At 54.9% G+C, this 21,507-nt stretch overlaps 8 protein-coding genes across 8 annotated transcripts; 2 read left to right on the plus strand and 6 right to left on the minus strand.

Annotated features, from left to right (window-relative positions):
* On the minus strand, positions 1 to 722 carry K460DRAFT_392277 (uncharacterized protein; the record flags this gene model as incomplete). Its single annotated transcript, XM_040935874.1, has 2 exons — positions 150 to 722; positions 1 to 97 (listed from the first exon to the last, which is right to left on the minus strand). Exons 1-2 carry the CDS (start codon positions 704 to 706, stop codon positions 1 to 3), a joined length of 654 nt encoding a protein of 217 aa, XP_040794716.1. The 5' UTR covers positions 707 to 722.
* Positions 723 to 1,256: 534 nt separating this feature from the next.
* Positions 1,257 to 3,141, minus strand: K460DRAFT_351984 (uncharacterized protein; the record flags this gene model as incomplete). Its single annotated transcript, XM_040931605.1, has 3 exons — positions 1,257 to 2,233; positions 2,284 to 2,386; positions 2,437 to 3,141. 3 exons carry the CDS (start codon positions 3,139 to 3,141, stop codon positions 1,257 to 1,259), a joined length of 1,785 nt encoding a protein of 594 aa, XP_040794717.1.
* Positions 3,142 to 5,170: 2,029 nt separating this feature from the next.
* K460DRAFT_402142 (Ste11-type MAPKK kinase) lies at positions 5,171 to 8,106 on the plus strand (the record flags this gene model as incomplete). Its single annotated transcript, XM_040936496.1, has 3 exons — positions 5,171 to 5,367; positions 5,418 to 5,491; positions 5,543 to 8,106. 3 exons carry the CDS (start codon positions 5,171 to 5,173, stop codon positions 8,104 to 8,106), a joined length of 2,835 nt encoding a protein of 944 aa, XP_040794718.1.
* Positions 8,107 to 9,106: 1,000 nt separating this feature from the next.
* Positions 9,107 to 10,336, plus strand: K460DRAFT_374002 (alcohol dehydrogenase-like protein; the record flags this gene model as incomplete). The annotated part of the gene is made up of 3 exons (XM_040934633.1): positions 9,107 to 9,231; positions 9,297 to 9,543; positions 9,626 to 10,336. The coding sequence occupies 3 exons, from the start codon at positions 9,107 to 9,109 to the stop codon at positions 10,334 to 10,336; spliced, it is 1,083 nt and encodes a 360-aa protein (XP_040794719.1).
* Positions 10,337 to 10,543: 207 nt separating this feature from the next.
* Positions 10,544 to 12,139, minus strand: K460DRAFT_402144 (uncharacterized protein; the record flags this gene model as incomplete). The annotated part of the gene is made up of 2 exons (XM_040936497.1): positions 10,544 to 11,996; positions 12,048 to 12,139. The coding sequence occupies 2 exons, from the start codon at positions 12,137 to 12,139 to the stop codon at positions 10,544 to 10,546; spliced, it is 1,545 nt and encodes a 514-aa protein (XP_040794720.1).
* A 448-nt stretch (positions 12,140 to 12,587) lies between these two features.
* Positions 12,588 to 13,057, minus strand: K460DRAFT_362924 (uncharacterized protein). The gene has a single exon (XM_040932729.1). It carries the CDS (start codon positions 12,940 to 12,942, stop codon positions 12,661 to 12,663), a length of 282 nt encoding a protein of 93 aa, XP_040794721.1. The 5' UTR covers positions 12,943 to 13,057; the 3' UTR covers positions 12,588 to 12,660.
* Positions 13,045 to 16,339, minus strand: K460DRAFT_47776 (ras GEF). Its single transcript, XM_040938447.1, has 5 exons — positions 15,828 to 16,339; positions 15,426 to 15,762; positions 15,163 to 15,375; positions 13,284 to 15,049; positions 13,045 to 13,230 (listed from the first exon to the last, which is right to left on the minus strand). Exons 1-5 carry the CDS (start codon positions 16,242 to 16,244, stop codon positions 13,147 to 13,149), a joined length of 2,817 nt encoding a protein of 938 aa, XP_040794722.1. The 5' UTR covers positions 16,245 to 16,339; the 3' UTR covers positions 13,045 to 13,146.
* Positions 16,340 to 17,362: 1,023 nt separating this feature from the next.
* On the minus strand, positions 17,363 to 18,442 carry K460DRAFT_362927 (uncharacterized protein). Its single transcript, XM_040932730.1, has one exon. The coding sequence runs from the start codon at positions 18,430 to 18,432 to the stop codon at positions 17,659 to 17,661; it is 774 nt and encodes a 257-aa protein (XP_040794723.1). The 5' UTR covers positions 18,433 to 18,442; the 3' UTR covers positions 17,363 to 17,658.
* Positions 18,443 to 21,507: the final 3,065 nt, after the last annotated feature.

Genomic DNA, 21,507 nt, shown 5'->3' on the forward strand with positions numbered 1-21,507 from the left:
TCAATCCTCCTTATCCCCCTCCCCAGCAAGCAACCCCCGATAAATCTCCGTCCCAAAAGCTCCAATCATATACCCCGAAGCAAGAAAGTACAAAGCGCTGTTCGCCCGCATTAGCTATCATCAACCAACCTAGAATATACGATACGTACTTCATAAACCCCCACAGCGTCAGCAAAGGATGCAGCTCATTATGCCCCGTATACACATACCCGGAGAAAACCTCTCGCATAACTACCCTCATCAGCAGTAAAAAGCAAAAACAGCACCACGCACGCAGAGAAAAAAAAAACCTACAATAAAGCCCCGTCTTGGTCGCAGTAACCACACCAGCAGCGAACCCCAGCACCACCGCGCCCGCAGCCATCTTCCCCTGAATCCTCCTTTTTCCTATCCTCCACCTCGCTCCTCCCCCCAGCCCGCCACCCCTCCAAACCCCCCAAACATAACCAGTATACATACCCACCTCGAGCACATTAACCACCGCCTGCGCCGCCGTGAAGCCCTCGCTTGCACCCCACGCTTCCGGCCCGTATAAATGGTCTGTAGAAGCCCATGGTTCCATGGAAAGGAAGAACGGGGCGTGCCATTTGCCGCCGGGGAAGGAGTGCGGGCGCAGGAGGATGTAGGCTGTGTCCCAGATGGTGAGGGGGAGAGTGAAGAGGGTCCAGAGGAGGAGGGGGAGGTGGGGTGTGTGTGTAAAGGGCATGTGTTGTGTTGGGAGGAGGGGAAGTGAGTGAGGGTAGGAAAGTGGGGAATCTGGGTTTGAGAGGGGAGTTGGGATGTATGTATAGGTGGGTTGGAGCGTAAGCTTACTGTGATGCACTAGTTTGGTGTGCAGGGTCGACTAGACGTACTTACATGTTATTAGCATGGCAAGGTTCGAAATAATGAGTTGCCCGAATTCAAATAACAGCGATGGTCTTGGGCTTGCATATTTGCAAAGTCATAGTGCTGCTGTGAGCAATCATACTAGAATTATGATATCTCACTGCAGCAAGTTGGATCATAGTTCCACGTATCCAATTCCATTATAAACAAGATAATGCCAATGTGATCCTACAACAAAAAGGGTATGTAAACCGAAACCGGAGCCGATCCCACCGTGGTATATAACATAATCCAGTCTACATGTCTTCAGCTCCATTGCAATCTTATCCAGGACAAAGGGAATAGCAAAGGGAATGATCGCTTGTCTTAATCGTCAGGGTGTCGTAACGTCGTGGTGCATATACGGCTACTGTCAAACAGGTGCAATCCTAGTAGCGGCGGAAATCGTAGCCTCGACTATCGTAGCCATTGCTGCCTCCTCTGCCTCTGTAGTCGTCGTCATCATATACTGACCGAGCCTGTGAATCAAGTGAGCCGTTTGTCCCGCCTGTACTCCTTCGATGCCGGTCGTGCCTTTTGCCGTCAGCGTCTTTGCTGTATCGACGGGGATCATCATCAATATCGGGCAGGTTTGACGCGTAGTAGCTAGCGGGAATGTCTCGGAAGGATGGATCAGATTGCGTGCCGTAGTTGGAGAAGCTTGGGCTTCTGGTTCGACGAGTGTTGGCCGTTGAGCCGGCACGGGATTGATACGCGTCGGTGGGTTGAGGCCCCCATGGCTGTTGGCCAGTAGTTGATTGTGCTCGTCTGCGCTGTGTGTTCGCTGCTGCTTCTGAGTGCGTGCTTCGGCTAAGATCATCGTCGTACGTCTTCCCTGCACCTGGAGTGGCTGCATAGGGCTGCCGCTGTCGTTCAATTGGGGCGGATGTCGATTTGGGTTCGTCTTCGGACTCGAAAGACCTCGATTCTGGCTGTGAGACATATGGACTGCGTTCTCTCTCTAGACTCGGGGCTGGGGCGGCTTGACTCTTGGGGGGAGGTGGTGGGAAGGTTGGCGACTTGCGCAGGGGACCAACACCCTCTGACGAAAGTGCTGCGGCGCATCGTTGCTGTGCTTGCAGGTTTTCAGTCGTTGGAAACATCCTTCGAGGGAGCTCTTTCGGGAACCTCTCCTTGCGGTCGTCGGCATTACTGATGGGCATATCCAGCACAGCTTTGGCTACTCGTTCGTACTCAGCATCTGGATACGCTTGGATCATTGCGGTCATCCACTCCTGAAAGCCTTGGGGTGTGAGCGCGGGAATATATGGCTGCTCAGCAGGGTGTTCCTGTATAAGATGATGTTGGCACCGCATATCGCGGTAGATTTTGGACAGTGATGAGTAGGAGAGCTCCCCGAAGATTGCTGTGTGCGTTTAGTATATGACCTGCGGGGCAACTACAATCGATGCTCACCTTGCCATGGGCAGATCTCATCTTTTATTTTCACCTCTTCATAGAACTTGAGCATCTTGGACGGGGAGATGACCAAGCTCTTTTTCGGTTCATAGTCTTCGATCTGTTCTTCGTTAGCTTTGACGAGGGCAGCGACTTGGGAATATCGCATACCAGATGCAGTGCCAGACCCCGCAAGAACTCGCCTAGGCGGGGCAGGGGCTGGTTGTCCGGGTCAAAGAGGCGCTGCCACATCTTCTCAATCGGGGTATAGTCATCGGTGGCCATCCTTGGCGCGTGAGTTGGCCGTGCAGATGATCGCTCTTGAGGTATGTCGACGGGGGCACTTCTTCCGCAACGAGGCGTGGGGGCATCGTCGTCCCCACTGAGCAGTGGGTCGCGCAACAAGGGGTCAGCAGTTGCGGCAGCTTGGCTGTGGAAGTCCGTGTGCTTTGGCGATGGAGGTGTATATAGGTCTCGTGGTGGAACCGAGGCAGACATGGACGCGGGCGACGGTGGAACGTATTGCTGTGGTGATACGGGTGCGGGCTGTGGTTGCGTCGCACCCGCCATGACTCCTAACTTGATTTCATCGAGGACTGATCGCTTCACTTCGGCCGTGATCTGCGCAATAAGATCTGGATCGACGACCCTCGCCGCGTCCGACTTGTCGAAGGCATTTCCAATTGCGTTCTTTAGCGGTTGCTGGGCAGGCTGCTGGTGGCCGTCGGACGCAGCGCTCGAGGAAGCGCGGGACGTTTGATTTGTAGGAAATTGATATTGCGGATTCCGGTCGTGGTAGGGCCGCGACTCGTAGCTTCCCTCATACGAGGACGAATATGGAGCCTGGTGAGGCTCTGGCTGATCGCGATACGCCATAGTGGAGCCCAATAAGAAGCACCGGGATGCAGTAGGACGCTGCTAGTCGAGGATCGTTGACTGGATGGCCGTGGGAGCGCAGCGGATAGATGCTGCTACTGTTGCAGTTTTCCCATGCAGGTGTGCTGGGGGTAGAATGCAGAAGACTTAGGCAGAAGCAGATTGCGTGCAGGGCTGGGATATATCTTGGAAGGCTATGGTTGCCAACACGGCCCAGCCTGGTGGAGCGGTAGTCTACGTTTTCCAGAAGGCGACAAAGGCTGGAAATGGGTACGAGGCAGAAGTAGTGGACACTAGGGCAGAAAAGAAGGGAGATTCGAGGTTTGACTGGTTGTAGAGATTAGTTTCCCGCGTGAAGCGATCGTTACGTGCAGCTGGCCGGGCTGCAAAGAGGGCCATTTCTGCACGAGCGTTGGGTGATGTCATAGCGAGACGTCATGCACTTTGTCCATGACTGTCGACTTGAGCCTGGCTGGTTGGTGGGATTGTTGATAAATTGCCATCTTCCACGGACGGCAGCACTATGCTTGAATGGAGGAAGTTGTGTTGTGGAGATGGTCAAAGAGGGCGGTATGTCCGCTTTGTTACCTTGTTACCTTGACACTATTTCCACGTTCGTTTCAACCCACCACCTACAATGCGGGCATATGCTTGCCTGCGACCCATGCCCATCAGGGTCTGCGTGTTTCAGTGAGCAATGGCCGTATCCGTTCAGCTGAAGGGGATCAAGTGGCCACTCGGGTAGAGGCGTCATATAAACACTGTCGCCTGTCGCCTGTCGCCCGTGAGACTGGCCGTATTCGCTGACGGGCGGCTACAGCTGCGCGTGTTGAGGCTCTGCAACCAACCCGCAAGCGGCTGAGACACGAAGCGTGAGAGCTGCCAGCGTACCTATGCAGCGAAGAGGGCCATGCAGTAAGCATGTCGAATATCCGCATATTGATAAAGGGAGTGTCTATTCTTGGGCTGGCAGAGGGGCCAAGCGAGTGTTTTTAAATGCAAGGCGCAATGGACCTGCGTCGCGTCGCCGTGGTCCCATCTATCGGCTATCGCTGTAGGGAATATAGTAGAACTAGAAGACTGCCTGTCAAAGCGCGTAGGGTGAGTCTTATTATTATCATGCTGCAGCTGGAGTGAGTGAGTGAGTGAGTGGTGGTTGAAGCGCCCACGTCGCATCAGGAGGCAGCGCAGCCTTGAAGGTTTGTTCTTCCCTTCATATCCATAGCACACCCATCTCTTTTTGCAGCCCCCGATGCGAAGCTGTAGGACCGTCGGACGGCATGAAAACACGCCGCTTCATCTCCCGCAGCTCCGTATTTATTTATTTGTTCATGTACATGTTTAGGGAGAGAGCGGGCGCACCGCGCACGGGGGGCTGCAGCACTTTGAAGTCGGCGCGCTCCGATTGGCCCAAAGCGCAGCGACGAGAGTCTCACTGACACCTAGCGCGTTTCACCCTCACGCCGGCCACGAGCGCTGCCAAAAGCCCTCTCTACTCTACGCTGCTCACTGTTTCGAGACCGTGTCTTGTTTCCCAGTCGCATCATCTCGCTGCCTTGTGCTAGAAGACATCCTGCAGCGAGCAGCTGCCCGCAATAAAGACTCCCTCCCCGCCCCGCACCCATCTCACAATCCGCCTGTTGCTCACCTGCAGCGGACTACAGGGCCCGACGACGCTGGCCCAGCATTCCCTACCTACTACTACTTCTCAGCATATGGCTTTCTGAGTGAATCCGACCCACGATCCTGCAGAAGCTCACCTCGACTCGTATTGTGTGCAGTATTGTTATTGTAGCCCTGGTCCATACGCTGCATCAAACCCCCGTTCTGTACCACGTCAACGAGACTACTTGGCCGCCGCTCCACCTGCTTTCTCACCCTCACACCCGCCATCTCATACCACCTACGACGACTACCCCACTATGATTTTATGAGACGAACCACAACCTAGCGAAACGAGCAACGACCGCCACGCCCTCCACCTCCACCTCACCCGCTACACACAGACCAGAGCACTGCGAGAGTCGACATGGCCATGCTTGCCTCCAAGTCTCCGTATCCCGCGCCCTCCATGGGCGGAGGCGCCTCACAGTCGTCGGCACAGTACAGCTCCAACGTAGCGAGCTACCGCAACCTTGGCTCGAATGCGCGCGTGGACCATTCCATGTTTGCCTCGCCCACAGAGTCGGAGTTTTCGGAACTCTATGACGCCCCAGACGCCGTCAGGTAGGCTACAGCTCGTTGTTGGCGACAGGCCGTATTGCTGACTTGTGCAGGCACTGGGACGAAGACAAGGTCGGCGACTGGCTGAAGCGCATCAACTGTGCTCAGTATGTCGATTTGTTCAAGCGTATGCCGCAAGCTGCCCTTTGAGCTAGACTAGACTGACTGACCTCCCCAGATAACCACATTAATGGCGAGAACCTCATGGAGATGGACCAGACGCACCTCAAGGACATGGGTATCAAGAAAGTCGGGGACCGCGTCCGCATAGGCTCGCAAGCCAAGCAGCTTCGGAATAAGGAATACAAAAAAGCCAGCAGGCGGACGTCAAACAGACAGTCACTGGCCACGCTCGACACCGCAGCATACACTCCACCGTCATCCGGCTCGCCACGACCCATGTACTCTGCACGGTCCATCCCTGTCAGCTCGCGGTCCGACAAACGCATGTCACGACAAATTACCAACTCTGACCTCAGCAGCTATGCGTACGGCGCCAAACCGCCGTCTCGTCCCGGGTCGCCTCTGGTCGACCAGGAAAACCGAGCGCTTCGATCGCAGCAGCACGGCACAGCATACGGGGTCCATCCGCTCAGTGCTTCGAGCAGCTCTGCGAACATCACATCCCAATACGTACGGAACCCACGGTCCACGCCTACCGAAACTCCTCAGACGGCTCGATTTGCACATCACGTTCGAGCGAGCCCCAGTCTGGACACTGCTACCAACAGTGCCATTCTACCCCAGGACAAGGCTTTGGTCCGAGTCATCTACGATGGCGGACGCACCTCTGTTGTCAACATCGAGGGATGCAAGACGGCCGAGGAGGTTATGCTCAAGACCCTGACTAAGGGCCACCTCAATACAGCGCATGTCAAGAATTACTGCTTCTACATACTTAACAGCGCTGACCCGGATCCCTCGCTCTCTGAGCGTCTGAGCGACATGGAGGTCTTCAGGCTCGTGAAGGACGCAAACCGACACGAGCGAGGCCGTCTTATCCTCCGCAAGGTCCACGCTGGAGAACCGGAAGAGGATCAGTTGAAGGCGGCTTCTGGCATCTACCAACAGCAAAACTTTCAAAAAGTACAGAACGTCTACATACCCGCCAGCAACCGGAGTCAGAGCAAGATCGAAAAGCTTACCGGTGAATCACTTGCTGCCGTCAGCTATCCGCTCTCACCGTCCTCCGCGAGAGAAAGAGAACGCCACATCAACTCGACAGCCCAGAATCTCGAAGGCCCTGCCGATGCCGCACGATCACCAGTATTTCATGCGCGTGCGCGGAAGCTCAAGCAGTTCTACGGGGCTCGACCTCCTAGCGAGCTCATCACCTCTGATCTCACTTCGTACTTCCCCGACGTCGGCAAAGACGAGATTGACAAGACCGTTCGCATGTCTATACGTAGGTCATCTCGCCTCAGTCGCGCAGCGTCTCGCCTTTCCATGGCTTCGAACTTTAGCGTTGCTTCCAGCCTGAGAGATGCGCCACCCCTACCGTCCATTGCCGATAGCTGGCTACAAGGAGGCGGTCAGGCTCGACCTCTCCGGCCACTCTCAGTCATGAGGCTTGGCTTGCCTTCCCAATCAGGCTACCGAGACTCGATGGCATCATCTGTCCTCGAACCTCTCGACGAGGAATCACCTCTTGAGCCAAACCGCAAGTCTTACGTCTCCTTTGGTGACGGCAGCGGCTCGGACACTCTCGCTGTGACGGATCCGGATGGTACCACCACCCTGCAGTCTTACTTCGATGACGGCGGCAGCAGCCACGCAGGCAGCAGCAATAGCAATACCGAGAATGGTGACTCGTTGAACAAGCGCCTCTCGCAGGCCATAGCCGAAGATGGCGAAGAGTCGGATGACGAGCTGGCAGAGTATCTCGAGCAAGACTCTTGGGACAACGTCAAGTACATGAAGGGAGCTCTGATTGGTCAAGGTTCCTTTGGCAGCGTGTACCTCGCACTGCACGCCATGACAGGCGAGCTCATGGCTGTCAAGCAGGTCGAGCTTCCGTCTGTAGCCGGCGCTTCGCAAATGGACCACAAGAAGACGAACATGGTGGAGGCGCTGAAACACGAGATTGGGCTTTTGCGGGAGCTGAAACATACGAACATTGTGCAGTATCTCGGCTCGAACTCGGACGAGAGCCATCTCAACATTTTCCTCGAGTACGTCCCTGGTGGATCCGTTGCGACTATGCTCATCAACTACGGGCCTCTCGGCGAGTCTCTCATCCAAAACTTTGTACGCCAGATCTTGACGGGTCTGTCCTATCTTCACTCACGGGACATTATCCACCGAGACATCAAGGGCGCCAACATTCTCGTCGACAACAAGGGCTCTGTCAAGATCTCTGATTTCGGCATCTCCAAGCGTATCGAAGCGTCTACCCTGGGTGGCAGCAAAAAGGGAGCGCAGCGTGTGTCTCTCCAAGGCTCAGTCTTTTGGATGGCGCCTGAAGTGGTTCGGCAGACTGCCTACACGCGCAAAGCTGATATTTGGTCCCTGGGGTGTCTCGTTGTCGAGATGTTTACGGGAAGCCACCCGCATCCCAACTGCACGCAACTGCAAGCCATTTTCAAGATTGGCGGCAGTGGCGACGCGAGCCCCACGATTCCCGAAAACGCTGGCGATGAGGCTCGAACGTTCCTGGCGAAGACTTTCCTTATCGACCACGAGGCGCGTCCTAGCGCGGATGAGCTGCTTGCCAGCGCGTTTATAACTAATCAAGGTGCATAAACCCTCGTATACCTTCAACGTCCCCTCGCTCTTTGGCGATTTCATCAATCTACCCGGCGCGAAACAACATGTAGCATGGAATGGAGGAACATGTCTGGAAAACGGCACCGGCATCTGGCAGGATCTAATCTGGTTGGTTCTGGTTGGTTCTGGGTTATTGGTTCCGCCATCATCATTTACTTTCATGCCCGCAACGCATATACGCGAATGACTGTCTTGTACTATACCACTTTGAAGACGCAGTCGCGACCTGCAGGGGTCAGCGCAGCGCACTTGCTATCGGACGTTAATGGTGTTTGGTGGTTCCGGAGTATGTATCATAGCTATTTATACCAACTTTGTCTCACACTTATAATCTTTACCCTTGTTTTTCTCAATCTCGTTCAATCGGCTTTCGACTAGTTGTGTGGAGCTTCCCCAGTGCCAAGGTTACACATCACGCGCATGCGAGCACTTCCCCGTTCACTAGCTTTCAACCACCTCCAGCACCGTCTCATGCAACCCGAGTCAGCCTCGCCCCCCAACTGCCGCCATCATTCCCCTTTCCGATAGCGACAGCCCACACTAGGGAGAACCCCACACCAACGCGTCTGGCCCTTTTTATTCATTGTACTGACGTAGTGCGCTTCTTCGCACCCCGCCTTTTGTCAATGAGGGGTAGATGGCCCCAGGGGGCACTTGGCACGCCGGCGTTTTCCTATACTTCTACTTTGGGGCATTGGAGGCTATGAAGTTGGGTAAGCGTGTTGCTAGCGATGTACATGGCCGCCTTAGATGCTGCGGTGGGAGGGGAGGGGTCGGGTAAGCCTAGGGTAAGGAAGGATAAGGGTATATCAAGGTAGAGGACTGACTTGACGCTGTGTCGCCCAACTACCTCTTCTTTTCTTTGGTATCACTGATAAGAGTCTCTCCGTCTGTCATCAGGTTGAACTAGACTGAAGCTTGAAAACTAAATCGAGGCGCATTTTGCAGGAAAAGAGAAGGAGTTCAGGCTGTCACCATGGGCTCCGTCGATATCCCCAAGAAATACAAGGCCGCTGTCTACGACAAGCCCGGGTCTATCTCGACTAAGATTGAGGAGCTGGATATGCCTGAGCCGGGCGCGGGACAGGTCTTGATTAATTTGTACGTTGTGTTTCCCTCTCACGTCCTCCCTCTAAAGTCAATCGCTGGCTAATATAAACATGTAGAACGCACTCTGGCGTCTGCCACTCCGACATGGGCGTCATGATGAACTCGTGGTCTATCCTGCCCTTCCCCACACAAGCAGGCCAAGTAGGCGGGCACGAGGGCGTGGGCAAGATTGTCAAGATGGGCCCCGGCACCGACGGCGCAGCGGTCAAAGTAGGAGATCGCGTGGGCATCAAGTGGATGTCTGGCATTTGCGAAGCGTGTGAAGCGTGTCGGGCGGGCATGGATGCGAACTGCTTCAGTGGGGTATGTTACCTCAATCAACGACCTCACCACCACCACTCACACAGTCAAATCCATATATATATATATATACTAACCCACCCAGAAAATCTCGGGATACTACACCCCCGGCACCTTCCAGCAATACGTCCTGTCCCCCGCGAACTACGTCACGCCCATCCCGGACGGCCTCGACTCGGCCGCCGCCGCGCCCCTGCTCTGCGCAGGCGTAACCGTCTACGCCGCCCTGCGCAAGACAAACGCCGACTCGGGCAACTGGGTCGTCGTCTCGGGCGCAGGCGGCGGCCTGGGCCATCTCGCCGTGCAGTTCTCTGCCCGCGGCATCGGCCACCGCGTCATCGGCATCGACCACTCGAGCAAAAAGGACCTGGTGCTCGACTCGGGCGCAGAGCACTTCATCCCCGTCGACGGCACGGCGTCGGTCGTGGATGCCGTCAAGGAGCTCACCAGCGGCCTGGGCGCGCATGCCGTCGTCGTGTGCACGGCGAACAACGCTGCGTACGGCCAGGCGGTCGAGCTGCTGCGGTTTGGCGGGCGTGTGGTCTGTGTTGGGATCCCCGAGGGCGATGTGGTGCCGATCCAGTCTGCGAATCCGGGACTGCTGGTTGGCAAGGCGCTGCAGATTGTGGGGTCGGCCGTGGGGACGCGGAAAGAGGCGATTGAGACGATGGAGTTTGCCGCCAGGGGGCTGGTCAAGACGCACTTTCGCACCGAGAAGATGGAGAAGCTCAACGATGTGTTTAACGAGATGTTTGAGGGCAAGCTCAAGGGGCGGGTCGTGCTGGATTTGTCGTAGGCGTCGGTCGTCACTGGCACGTAGAGGAATGAAGCAAGTCTGGCTATGTGAATATCAAATCGAAATTGAACTGGCGCTGCAACGCCTCGCTATGCCGAAAAAAAAATACTACAACTTTATAGTTACATCCCCTGTATGAGCGTCATATATGGGTATTGCCGAAGAACACATGTAGCTGACCATCTAAATCCCTAGATGCCAATAGATCTATTGATACTCCTTGTTCGACCCATCATACGCCCTCCTCATGCCAGGTTGCTGTTGTCCCTGTGGCGCTCCGGGCTGGAAAGGCTGATACGACTGCTGACCAGGATACCCACCCTGCGGGCTGTACGATTGCTGCCCTGTATACGCAGGCGCCGCAGATGGCTCGTACCCTGGGGTATGTGACCGCTGCTGCACGGGCGCTTGACTCGTGTACGTAGGCGCTGCAGATGGCTCGTAGCCAGTCGAGTCTGATGGGGCATAGCCTGGGGTATGTGATCGCTGTTGAGGGGTTGCTTGCCCTGGATACACAGGCGTTGTAGACGGCTCAAAGCGAGTTGAGTCTGGTTGGGGGTAGCCTGGGGTATGCGACCGCTGTTGCACAGGTGCTTGACTTGTGTACGTAGGCGCTGTAGATGGCTCGTAGCGCGTTGACTCTGACGGGGCGTAGCCAGGGGTATGTGATCGTTGCTGCGCAGGTGCAGGCGCAAAGTCCTCATATGGTGATGGGTTATTAAATCCATAGTTGTAGTTGTTCGCGTTCGGTGGAGGAGAGCGGAATCTCCTATCAGGCTCATTGTATTGATCGTGCGGATCGTAGCGATCGTGCCCGTTGTACTGGTTGTACGCCTGAGGCTGTCCGGGAGAGCGACGTCCAAACTGCTGAACCTGCGAATAGCCTTCTCCTGGTCCGTAGATTGGCGATAGATTGCTGTTCGGGCCCGGTGATCCCCTGCGGTAGTCGTCTTGCTGGGCATACGGCCTTGCATTCTGGCTTCCATAGGGCCCTGGGCTGTTTCGCGGTCCCGCACCCACGAACGATTCGCTCTGATAGCTAGGCGGGAAGCCGTAGCTGTCCCCAGTCGGGGTGCGCTGTAAAGGAGTCCTGCCTGAGGGCGACCTCCTCGCTCCTCCCATAGCCGCCACGCCCGTCGTAGAGCCATTCGTGACACTGCCGTTGTGGTTCAGCCTATCCATTTCCATGTCGCCCTGCTTCTCTGGCACAGCCTTCTCCTCGACGGCAACGTGCACATCCCGTCCATCTTTCCATGTCGGCATAGCAGGCAGCGCGTCTTCGTTCACAGGTTTATCGGCGCTCGCAAAGGTCGCAAATTGCGGTCTTTCAGCCGCCGGCGCAGCCGCAGGCGTAGGAGTAAATGCCGGCATGGCATTACTCTGATACTGCTGGTTCGCCGCCCTCGAATCAATCGGCGGTGCGGGAGGAGCAACAGCATGTGCCGCCGCGTACGGATTCGCAGCCCCGGTCGGGGGGTATATAGGTGTAGGCTCGCTCTTCACGCGCTTGTGGCCTGATCTGCCGCCGCCGCAGCAGCAGGAACAGCACTTGAAGCAGCAGCATACGCACTCGGCGCCACAACATATGCATCGCGCTATGCTAATCACGATCGATAGAAGGATGAGGGAGCCGACGACTATGACGACGATGACGGGCCACCTGGAGGTTGTAAGCAGCTGTTACGTGCTGGGGCAGGTGGTGCACACGAACTTGCAGTAGCTCTTGGCCATGCAATTGTCCCATGACGAAAGCGTCTTTCGCGCCTCGTCGAGGGGGTTTTGGCGCGCGAAGAGAGCCGGCATCGTGAAGCAATTCACCGCGCCCAAGGACGCAGCGTTAATCGTGTTATAGAGACCGTCTGGTATTCAAGGAGACAATCTCGCAAAGTCACTCTCCGGCCAGCGGTGTTTCGTGAAGCGCCTTGCTGCGGTAGAGGGCTAAAGATATTCCAGGGGTTCGGAAGAATGAAGGCGAGCGCGAAGGGTGGCCCAGCTCATGTCTTCGCGTGAAAATAAAGGATGGACAAGAGATACGAGAGCGAGCGGCGGAAACGAAGGGCACCGTCTCCAAGTGACGCAGTATTCAAGGGTTAATTAAGCCCAAACTGCCGACTTGCGACAGGGAAGGGGCACAATGAAGCTAGGAAGGGGCGGGAGGGAGAGCCAAGAGCCTGTGAAACGCGTTTGGTGGCTGAGTTCCGCTAAAGATCATCACATCCTCCACTTCACAAATGGCACATCTGTCACGCAGACTTCATCTCGAGGGTAATACACTTTAGCAGAGGCTATGTGCCCATGAGACTTTATATTGTTCATATCTTGACCTATCCATACAATCTCCTGATTGTATCCGACAAGTGGCCTCGAATCGCTAAAGACAGGATATGCATGTATGCCAACAATGCACAGTGCTCCAAGATATGACCCGCCCCATACATGGTATCCAACAGCTTCCAAGCTGGCAACGCCTCCATCCAGCACGCGACTTCGAACGCGCCCGTACTCATTATGCAAAAAACGCCAACGGGAAAAAGGTATCGTGCAGCAAAGCCAAATAAGCAATATTGACAGTAGCGGATGCGGTTGGTATAATGCAGCGTGGACATGCAGAAGCAGAACGCCGAGAGTTAGTATGTATAGTGCTTGATCAGATGCGAACATAGTTGCTGGTGCTAGCCGCAGCTTGGTAGTTTTGTGCGGGTGGTAGCGAGGGTAACGACAGGCGCGCTATAGACCTACACTTAGCTGCTCTGATCTCAACGGAAGAGGACAGTAAGAGAACCGGGTAGGGAGGAGTAAGAACAGAGGCACTAACGCTCTCGGAACCATTTGGCGAATCTGCCCTTCTCATTGGCACCGGGCGCTTCGAGGTGCGTGCTGCGGTCGTAGAGGTCCTACTCCAGTCAGTTTCCCTCTTGCAAATCTCAAAGGGAGGTGAGGAACTTACATCGTCGTCTTTATTGATCTTGACGTCCAAGATCAAGTTGCGCACCTCCTCGCACTTTTGCCAGTTGGGATACGGCGTGCCCTGCGCGCGTTGTACTCCAACAATCACCTCGCCCATAATCTCAAACTTGCGCCAGTTGATCCTTTCTTTGCCGCTGACGCCACTCGGCAATGGTTCTCTGCTGTCTCTTTTTCCCGCGCCGCCTTCGAACACGCTTACGCCTGGGTGTGGAGCAAGCGTGGAGTCCGTCTTCTTCTTATCGCCGACAAACGTCGAGTTGCCTTCTGCTGCTGAAACGAGATCGCGGCGGTGGAGCGGGATGTAGGGTATGCGTTCACCGGAGCTATTTTCCCAGGCGAGCCGGTATGCGAAATGGGACTTTTGGGGGCCCATAAGGATGTCCAGTTTTAGGAAGTCGTGAGACGTGGGCTGCGGAACCAAATCGCGCGTTGCAAGCAGTCTATGTACGGCTGTGCCCTTGATGCCTGCAAGGACGGCACCTAACGAGTTGTAGTTGTTCAGCTTTCGAAGCTGTCGTGCAATCTTCATCCATTTCTCCAGCATCAAAGCTCTGTGTTTCGGTTTGTCCCGCATGAGGATGTAATTTGTGACAGTGAAGGCGACATGATTGAAGTGGTCAGTCATGCGTGTTACGTTCTCCAAGTTCTTGCATCGCTTCTTGTCCTCGGCGTTTAGACTGACGTGCCGCACAAGATCCCGTGGCCGCACCGAGGAGAACATGATCCAGTCGATTCTCGTGAGTTCCTTTGCGATTGTTTCATCGGTTTCGTTCATGAGCTGGTGCCATTGGATCTTGGATAGTGGCTTGATGGCGTTCGGCTCTAGCTGTCGAGCCAACTTCTCGTTCCTCTCCACCTGGGAAAGAAGAGTCTGCGAAGAACCCATAGAGCCTGAAGAGTGCGTCCCGCCTGTCAACACACTACTTCTAGCCACAGACATGCGGTCGGACACGGACGACATGGACATGTGTCCTATGGCCCTCGCAAAGTCGTCGTCCTCGGAATCTTCATCGAGCACGTTGTTGTGGAAAGCCGGTATGTGGTCATGCTGAGCGCGTTGCCGATCACTACATGCCCATTCTGTGTCATCGTCCTCGTTGACCGTTTCCAGATCTCGAAGGATCTCGGTCGCAGCAACAGAATACTCGCGATTCGACGTTAGAGTCGATGCAAATCTCCGAATCAGTCTGCGTGTGGTAGGATAGGCAAAATCGCCTGGGTAGTAAGCCACCCACTGTTGGAGGACAGCAAGATAGCGAAGTTGGGCAATGATACGGAGCAGCGGCAAGTCCTTGTCCTTGTGGAAAGCCTCGAAATGCTTGATTATTGCCTCCAGCAATTGTCCTGGGGTTGCAAATCTTCGGTACAGTGCTAGGAATATGGACACAAATTTGCTGTCATTTTTCGACATGGGTTGTGCGAGAAGGCGGTCGACCAGTTGGTCAAAGGTATACCCGTTTTCATCGGATGGCTTCACTGACATGATGCTTGGTGCGACGTCTGAGTCCTGGTCATCCGACTCTTGCGAGTCGTATCCAGGGGACTCGTCGGCGTTGAAAAACGTCTTGTTGGCGTCACTGGGTTTATAACGGTGGCCCTTGATTTCAGTTGAGACCCGCCGAAATCTGACAGAGATCTCAGAGCTTGCTCGCTCGTGCTTTCGGCTCCAGATGTCCTTTTGTGTGATTGATTTGACGGCCGACGAATTGGCTCGTCGTCGAGCCATTGATGATGCCTGTGATTGAGCTAGGGACAGTCAATGAGGAGTGTCATGAGTAGAGCAACGCAGTTTCACGGCACACGGAGTAAGAGAAGTTTCGTCATTTGCTTGGCTAAGAAAAGAAAAGGAGACCACTTACGTCGCTTTGCTGCAATCGCTGCACGTACAATCACAGATAGGCATCCCCGGTGCGTTTCCGGCGCCGCCTCGGAAACCTGAAATACGTTCACGTCTCCTATAAATGACTTTGCTTTCTGCTCGACGACAGCGGGGTCCACTTCGCGATGAGCGGGGTGCTGGTCGCATTTACAAGCGACTAGTATGAAGGGTAGTTGGGCTTTGGATAAGTGGTCTACGGGTAGTTAGCATGCACCATCTTCGAATGCGTCTGCGTGCACTAACTCAGCAACTCTGGCACTTTGGCTAGGCTGTCCTGGCTTGTAACATCATACATGGTGACGGCAGCGTCCATTCGCGGTGTCGGCATGTCATGTATCGTCTCGGGCCACTTGATGGTGTTTCGCTCGCCAATATGCACATCGTTGGCGAGCATTTCGAGGAAGCGTACCATGTAAGATACACCATCGATGGTCCACTTTCGGGAGCAATTGGACGCCGAAGATGTATCAGGCAGCCCGAGGGCTCGTCGTATGAAGGTCGACTTTCCAGAGCCTTGGGCGCCAATGACGGCGATGTTGATGTCCTGCATGGTGGGCGCGGCCGAGTCACTATTTGCAGACTAGAACCACAGGCGTCAGCGTTCGCTCAGCGTGGGTGAAGCATAGGGGGAAAAGCAAGACGTACGCCAGTTGATGGGTCTGAAGGCACGTCGGCCGTAGGGGTGCGTTGCTTAAGGTGAGCAGGCGACAGTGGCCCTTCGGTATCTGAAGACGAATCAAGACTGCTGTCCGAAGCCTCTTCCTTGGTGGACTCGACGGGGTGGGGGAAATGGTAGCGCTGGAAGAAGGCGTCGTCGGCTATCTCGTCGCCCTCCTTGTCCTCGTCGGCGCGCTCCAGGTCGTCGGCGCCCTCTGCATCGTTCTTGGGGACGATTGGGGCTGAATAGGCACGCGTCTTGATGCCAGGCCGCTGGGGCTTGACACCTGCACTGCTCTCGCGACGCGGTGGCTGCATCGACGGCGTCGTGTTGCCCTTTTCGGCGCGATTCGACGACGAGGCCGTCGACGAGTGCGCTGCCCGGCCTCCTCCTGTCGCGGGCATGGCAGCCTCTTGTGCCGAATTGGGTGCTCAGTCGACGATGGCGCGACTAGACAATGGTCTGTACGACGTGATGGCGGGCGACAAGACGAGCCCCCAGTGCAGTTGGCACATTGGAGGCGGAGTGCCGAGAGCAAGGGAGCATGAGACGTCGGTCCTGTCGAGGGCTGGGCAAGGGGCAGGCAGGCAGCTATCATTTATCCTGGGGTGGAGCTCGCTCGATGCAGCACTTTTCAGCGGGGAGTCGTCGAGGAGCTCCTCGAACAGAAGAGGAACAGGGCCAGCCAGGGTCTACTGTAGCGAACCGCGTCCTGATGTTTAGTGCCCGTGCGGCCAAAGACATCCCACATCCCACTCCCCCTTCCCGTCTATTTCCCCGACGCCTAACCCTCTCACTGCTGGCGTCTTCTTGTCCATGGGGGCCGCCGCCAGCACCGCCAGCATAGACAAACGCCTGGGGAGACCCAATTCACATCGTGCCAACAGATATACATTCGCCTGTAGACCTCCTCCTTGCCAGCGCTCGCACAGCATCGAATGCATCAACAATGTTGAAAACTTGCACAAAAGCCCCCTCATTGGGCTCAGACTCCTGCGACGATCCGAACAAGCCAATTTCTCCATAGCGGGGTCAGAAGTGCATGAAAATTTGTGGCGTCACTTTGCGCCAACCAGACGGCAAGACGTACAAGCAGGCCTACGCCCCCAGGCTGCCTACGCCCACGCAGTGCAAGGTCAAGGTGTTGCTGCCAGGCTGACAGTCAACGACTCTATGACAAGCGAATAGCGAGCTGGTCTTCCACCCCTTGTTCACAACGGGCTGGCGCTGACATGGACTGGCTTACACGAATGCTACATCATAAAATGCCGCTCACAACACACGATCAGCAGCATAGCATTCATCCATGGATGGCCCCGTGCCTCGGTACCCCAACAGCAGCCACGGAAATGCCATCTCGTGGGAAGTAAGCCTCCAAGCCTCCTTGTGCCATCAACAGTGAACCTCTTACCTTTTCCTTCTTACTGCAGTCCACTGGTACAGAAGTTGGTGTGCACAGCTCGCAGCTGATCGACACCTACCGACGGGCCAGCCCACATGGCCTACAATGAACGTTCAACTGAGAGTAGAGCCATGCTCTGCACGCTTGCTTTATGGAAAGCAATTAGCATGCAGAGGACATGTGCGGTATTCACTAATTTTGGTTGTTTCGGAACATGTTGACAGCAGAAGTTGAATTGATATTTGGTCTAATAACCACCAACGCCAAACTGCTAATAGCCAACACAAGGACATGTGTATAATAAAAACTAATAGGCACGGGCAACTGGAACCTCCAATACCGATACCCAAACCGTATACGCCATACCGAAGTACGCTCTCACAAATTAAATATCCACAAGCCACTCCTTCTTTCTATCATGCTTTCCTCCGAGGCAACAGGGCAAACAGTCCACTAAGACAACCCCTCTCCTTCTCCTTCTTCATCCCTGTCCCCTTTCCCATCAGCAAAAGCTCCTTCTCCTTCTCCTGCTCGAGCTCATTCGCCCGTCTAACCCGCTCTTTCGTATCAGCCCGCCGCATGCCGTTGAAGTCCACTTTTGCTTCTTCCCGCTCTACCTTCCACTGTGTGAGGCTTTCCCTTCTCGGAATGACGCGTTTCTCAAAGACAATGTCAGGCGGGGGTAGTAGGCCTTGTTTGTCGGGATTCTCCAGGTAGATGATATTGCCTGTGTTGCCGGGCTGGTAGGCTGGAGGCGGCACCTTGAGGCTGGAGCGTGAACGCGTGCGCGAGCCGCATTGCTTGTAAGAGTTCCGACTTGGTAGAGACGATGAAGGGGTGTGGTGCCGCTGCATGTGTGCGGTGCTGGGAGCAGAGGTATGCCTGGCCATGGCAGAGTCATGCCGAGATGCTGTGAGCGCAGCCAGGGTCTCAAGACGTGCAGTCTGAATGTCGACATGATGCTTCTGCTGCTGCACAGACGCCCGAGACGATCGAGACATGCTCTGCGTACCATCGCGACCCGTTCCACTGGCATTCTGTACACGAATGACGGGTAGAGATATTGAACGGGTAGTTGGCACAGGCCTTCCAGTCATCGAGTTGGAGAAGTGACTCAATGGGACACTGTCGTGGAAGTGCGCTGGATTCGAATAATAACGCGGTGCAGGCGGAGCAAATGTCTGTGGCATCGGGGGAGCCGCTTGCAATGTAAAAGACTGGATGGAAGAACCAGACCGTGATCGTCGAACAGCGCTCTCGTGGACCGAGTGGTACGAGCTGGAGTCTGTACTAGCAAGCTCCGACGACTCGGTATCGCAGTCACGGTGGCTGGACTGCCCTGTCGAGCCACCGAGACTAGGCCGTCGTGCAATTGTTGGAGGGAATCCGCTAATAGATCGACTATTGCGGAGTAGTTGGTGATGGCTCGAATACGACTTGAGGTAGTCTTGACTTGACGTACTCGAAAGTCGTGGCGTTGTACTTGGCAGGAGAGTTTGGCTGCCTACCCGAAGTTGGTGACCTGAAGCCCGCCGATGATCCCTCGTCCTTACAACTATGTGCTCATGCTCATGCTGGGCTCTTGCTCTCTCCCTTCTCGCATTCCAGGCCTTTTCATATCTGCGCGCATCGGCACCACGGCTGTCGTGGCTCGGCTGCGAGCGTCGTGAGGCTGAGGCATGCGTCGGTTGACTACCTGTCGAGGCTTGGGCCTGGAGGCATTCTGCGCTTGAACAGTATTGTGGGAGGCTTCGTCTCTTGCTGAGATTTGGCGTGTTTCTCTTGACGGTTGGAACATTTGCAAAGCTCACTCGCCCGTTTTGCTCGTCGGTGACTGACAGTTCGCTAATTGTCTGCAGGGTTCGTCGTCGCTCCTGTAATTGTCGCTTTGTGGGTTGTTCCTCGGGAGTTTGTGTGCCTTGGGGAGGAGGCTTCTGGAGAGGCATTCTGTTATCGGGCTTGGTTGATGTCAATATTAAGCTACGACGACGATGTTTCATCTAACGAACCTTGGGAGCGAGTTTGGTACAGATCGATCCACAGTACCAACTCTTCGACACTGTGAAAACTGGTAGAAAGAGTCGGGGGTAACTGACCCAACGTAGCGAGTGTTCCGGGAAGGGTTCATCTATCACTCCAACAAACGTATCCAGTATCGTGGACGCGTCGATATGGGGAGTTGAGGGTGCCCAGAACACAGCATTTCGGGTTGCGGCATGCCTTGAATATGAACGAGCTCACACCCTGACAGAGCGTGTTGATTCGTGTTAGCAATGATTCTCGGAACAGAGCTGGATGCTGTGTCACATCCTTGCATATATCGTGCTCCCGGGCCGGGTCGACCCTTAGGAGTCTGAACGATTCGTTGGCGTTTCACGGCCTATTTGAGGACGCGTATATCCTATGCAAGGACAGCAGTGCGTAGTAGATCTAGCGGTCAGTTCGGTCGAGCGCTTCACCACAGAGCACCGTCGGATTCAAGACATCGTGAAGACCAACTGGCCAACTGCTACTCTGCGCACTGAATGAAGGTGCATGAAAGACGATAATCGTCTCTCAACAACTTGTGCTTTCGACCTGAACTTGACCTAAAGCTCCTCCAACCCACCATACCCCCCGCGGTTTGGTTAGGATTGTATAATGTGATATGCTCATAGCAGGTGCATGTGTAGATCACTTCGGAACAGACGTTCGCCCGGCGAGCCCCGAGCTTGCTTGTCACTACGCCATACAGCTATTGTGCCATTCCCACGGTCCAGTCCGGCTGAAATCCAGTGGTATGGAAAAACAAACAACAGTGGGGCCTTGCGGAGGTACAACAGCGTGGAATTACGAGCAATTTGCAGGAAGATGCGGGCGTACCTCAAGATCGGGTCTGTGTGACGCTGCGTAACTCGGGAAAGTCCGTGGGGCTGATCCTTGTCTGCTCAATCGCAGAAGTGCTGGGTCTCTTGGATCTGGTGAAGACTGCAACCTGGTTACGTTTGCGTATAGGCCGCAAGTCATGGGGTTGATGGATCTGCAGGTTGGCGGTTCGTATCTGGCACTAAGGATGCGACCTCAACAGAAGGATGGACGATCCGACGTCGACGCCAAGGTAGTCCGAGACAAGACACCACCTCGCTCTTGGAAGTGGCATTCGTCCCACATCAGGGTGAAGCCTGAGACACGGAATGGTGTTTGCTGGAGTACGCAATAAAGGCTGGAGTTGGAGGTTATCGTGTGTTAGTGTCTGGGCATCACACTCTTCAACCAGCACAGCAGCTTCCAAGGTATTGATCCAACATGTTGACCAGACGCGACGCTTCCAACTATCCCAATCGCTGGCCTCATCCGCCACAACCGGTCTCTTTCTCTTGCTTTCCTCCATATCTCATCCTCGTCTGATGCCTGCGATGGAAAACTACCACATGTCTCTCTAACTCACGAGTCACCCCATTATCTTCACTATTGTCTACTCGAACAACTCTAAGAACATTACAGGGCGCGCCGTTGATCTCAAAGACAGCATCATAAAGTCGTAAATGGGCAGACTGGTCTGTCAAGACGAGGTGGGGAAAGATTCCGTAAGAGCATGGACGCGAGCCTCGCTGCAGGACTGAACGAAGCCAGAGCGATGCAGTTGGGTCTTTGAGCCGACCTTTTAGGATCTGCAGAGGAACTTAATGCCATCGCAGTAAAAGTCACCAGCTGAGCAGGTACTAAGTGCCCAAGGACCGTTACCAGGACTCCAAAGGGAAGGCGAGGATACTGAACTAGAGCCGTGTTTAATGGTCGAATAGAGGGACATAATCTATCAATTCTGGAAACTTGATGGCCAATGATCGAGCAGATTCTGTTGGCGGAAATCTCTTCTATTGTAAAAATGAGCCGTCTTCACTCTGCTCACTGCCAGGCAGCCGTTCAAGCGAGATCGGGCTTCGTTGGTGACACTGCTTCCTAAAGCAGTGCTCAACAAGCTTCACAGCCTCAGAAGAGATTTTACTTTGGGCTGTGAGTCGTGAAATTGAATAGTTGCTGCGTATCGTGCTCCGTAGCGATATGGACAGACTGGGATGCGTCGCGCGGCCAGATGTGGAGTGAAGGTGATCTGGTGACTGTGATGCGTGGTGTGTTCAATGATCAAGCGAAGTGTACTCTTTCCTCACGCAAAGAAACTGTGACGTCTGCTTTCTGGCGATCCTGTCTTCGCTTGGCAGGTGCGGTCGACGCGTCGTGACTTGCCTATTGATACAATGTACCGCTACAAAGCAAGCTCGATCCAC

This window comes from Cucurbitaria berberidis (assembly GCF_010015615.1).
Source record: "Cucurbitaria berberidis CBS 394.84 unplaced genomic scaffold K460scaffold_1, whole genome shotgun sequence".
NCBI classification, from domain to species: Eukaryota; Fungi; Ascomycota; class Dothideomycetes; order Pleosporales; family Cucurbitariaceae; genus Cucurbitaria; species Cucurbitaria berberidis.

What these genes read in the sequence shown, in the direction of transcription:
- K460DRAFT_362924 (XM_040932729.1), bottom strand. Translation starts at nt 12,942, where the DNA reads ATGTCCACGCTGCATTATACCAACCGCATCCGCTACTGTCAATATTGC.
- K460DRAFT_47776 (XM_040938447.1), bottom strand. Translation starts at nt 16,244, where the DNA reads ATGCCCGCGACAGGAGGAGGCCGGGCAGCGCACTCGTCGACGGCCTCG. An exon ending in AGCGATTGCAGCAAAGCGAC is followed by an intron (nt 15,050 to 15,162) that starts GTAAGTGGTCTC and finishes GACTGTCCCTAG; the next exon opens with CTCAATCACAGGCATCATCA. An exon ending in AGATCAATAAAGACGACGAT is followed by an intron (nt 13,231 to 13,283) that starts GTAAGTTCCTCA and finishes TGACTGGAGTAG; the next exon opens with GACCTCTACGACCGCAGCAC.
- K460DRAFT_362927 (XM_040932730.1), bottom strand. Translation starts at nt 18,432, where the DNA reads ATGCCACAGACATTTGCTCCGCCTGCACCGCGTTATTATTCGAATCCA.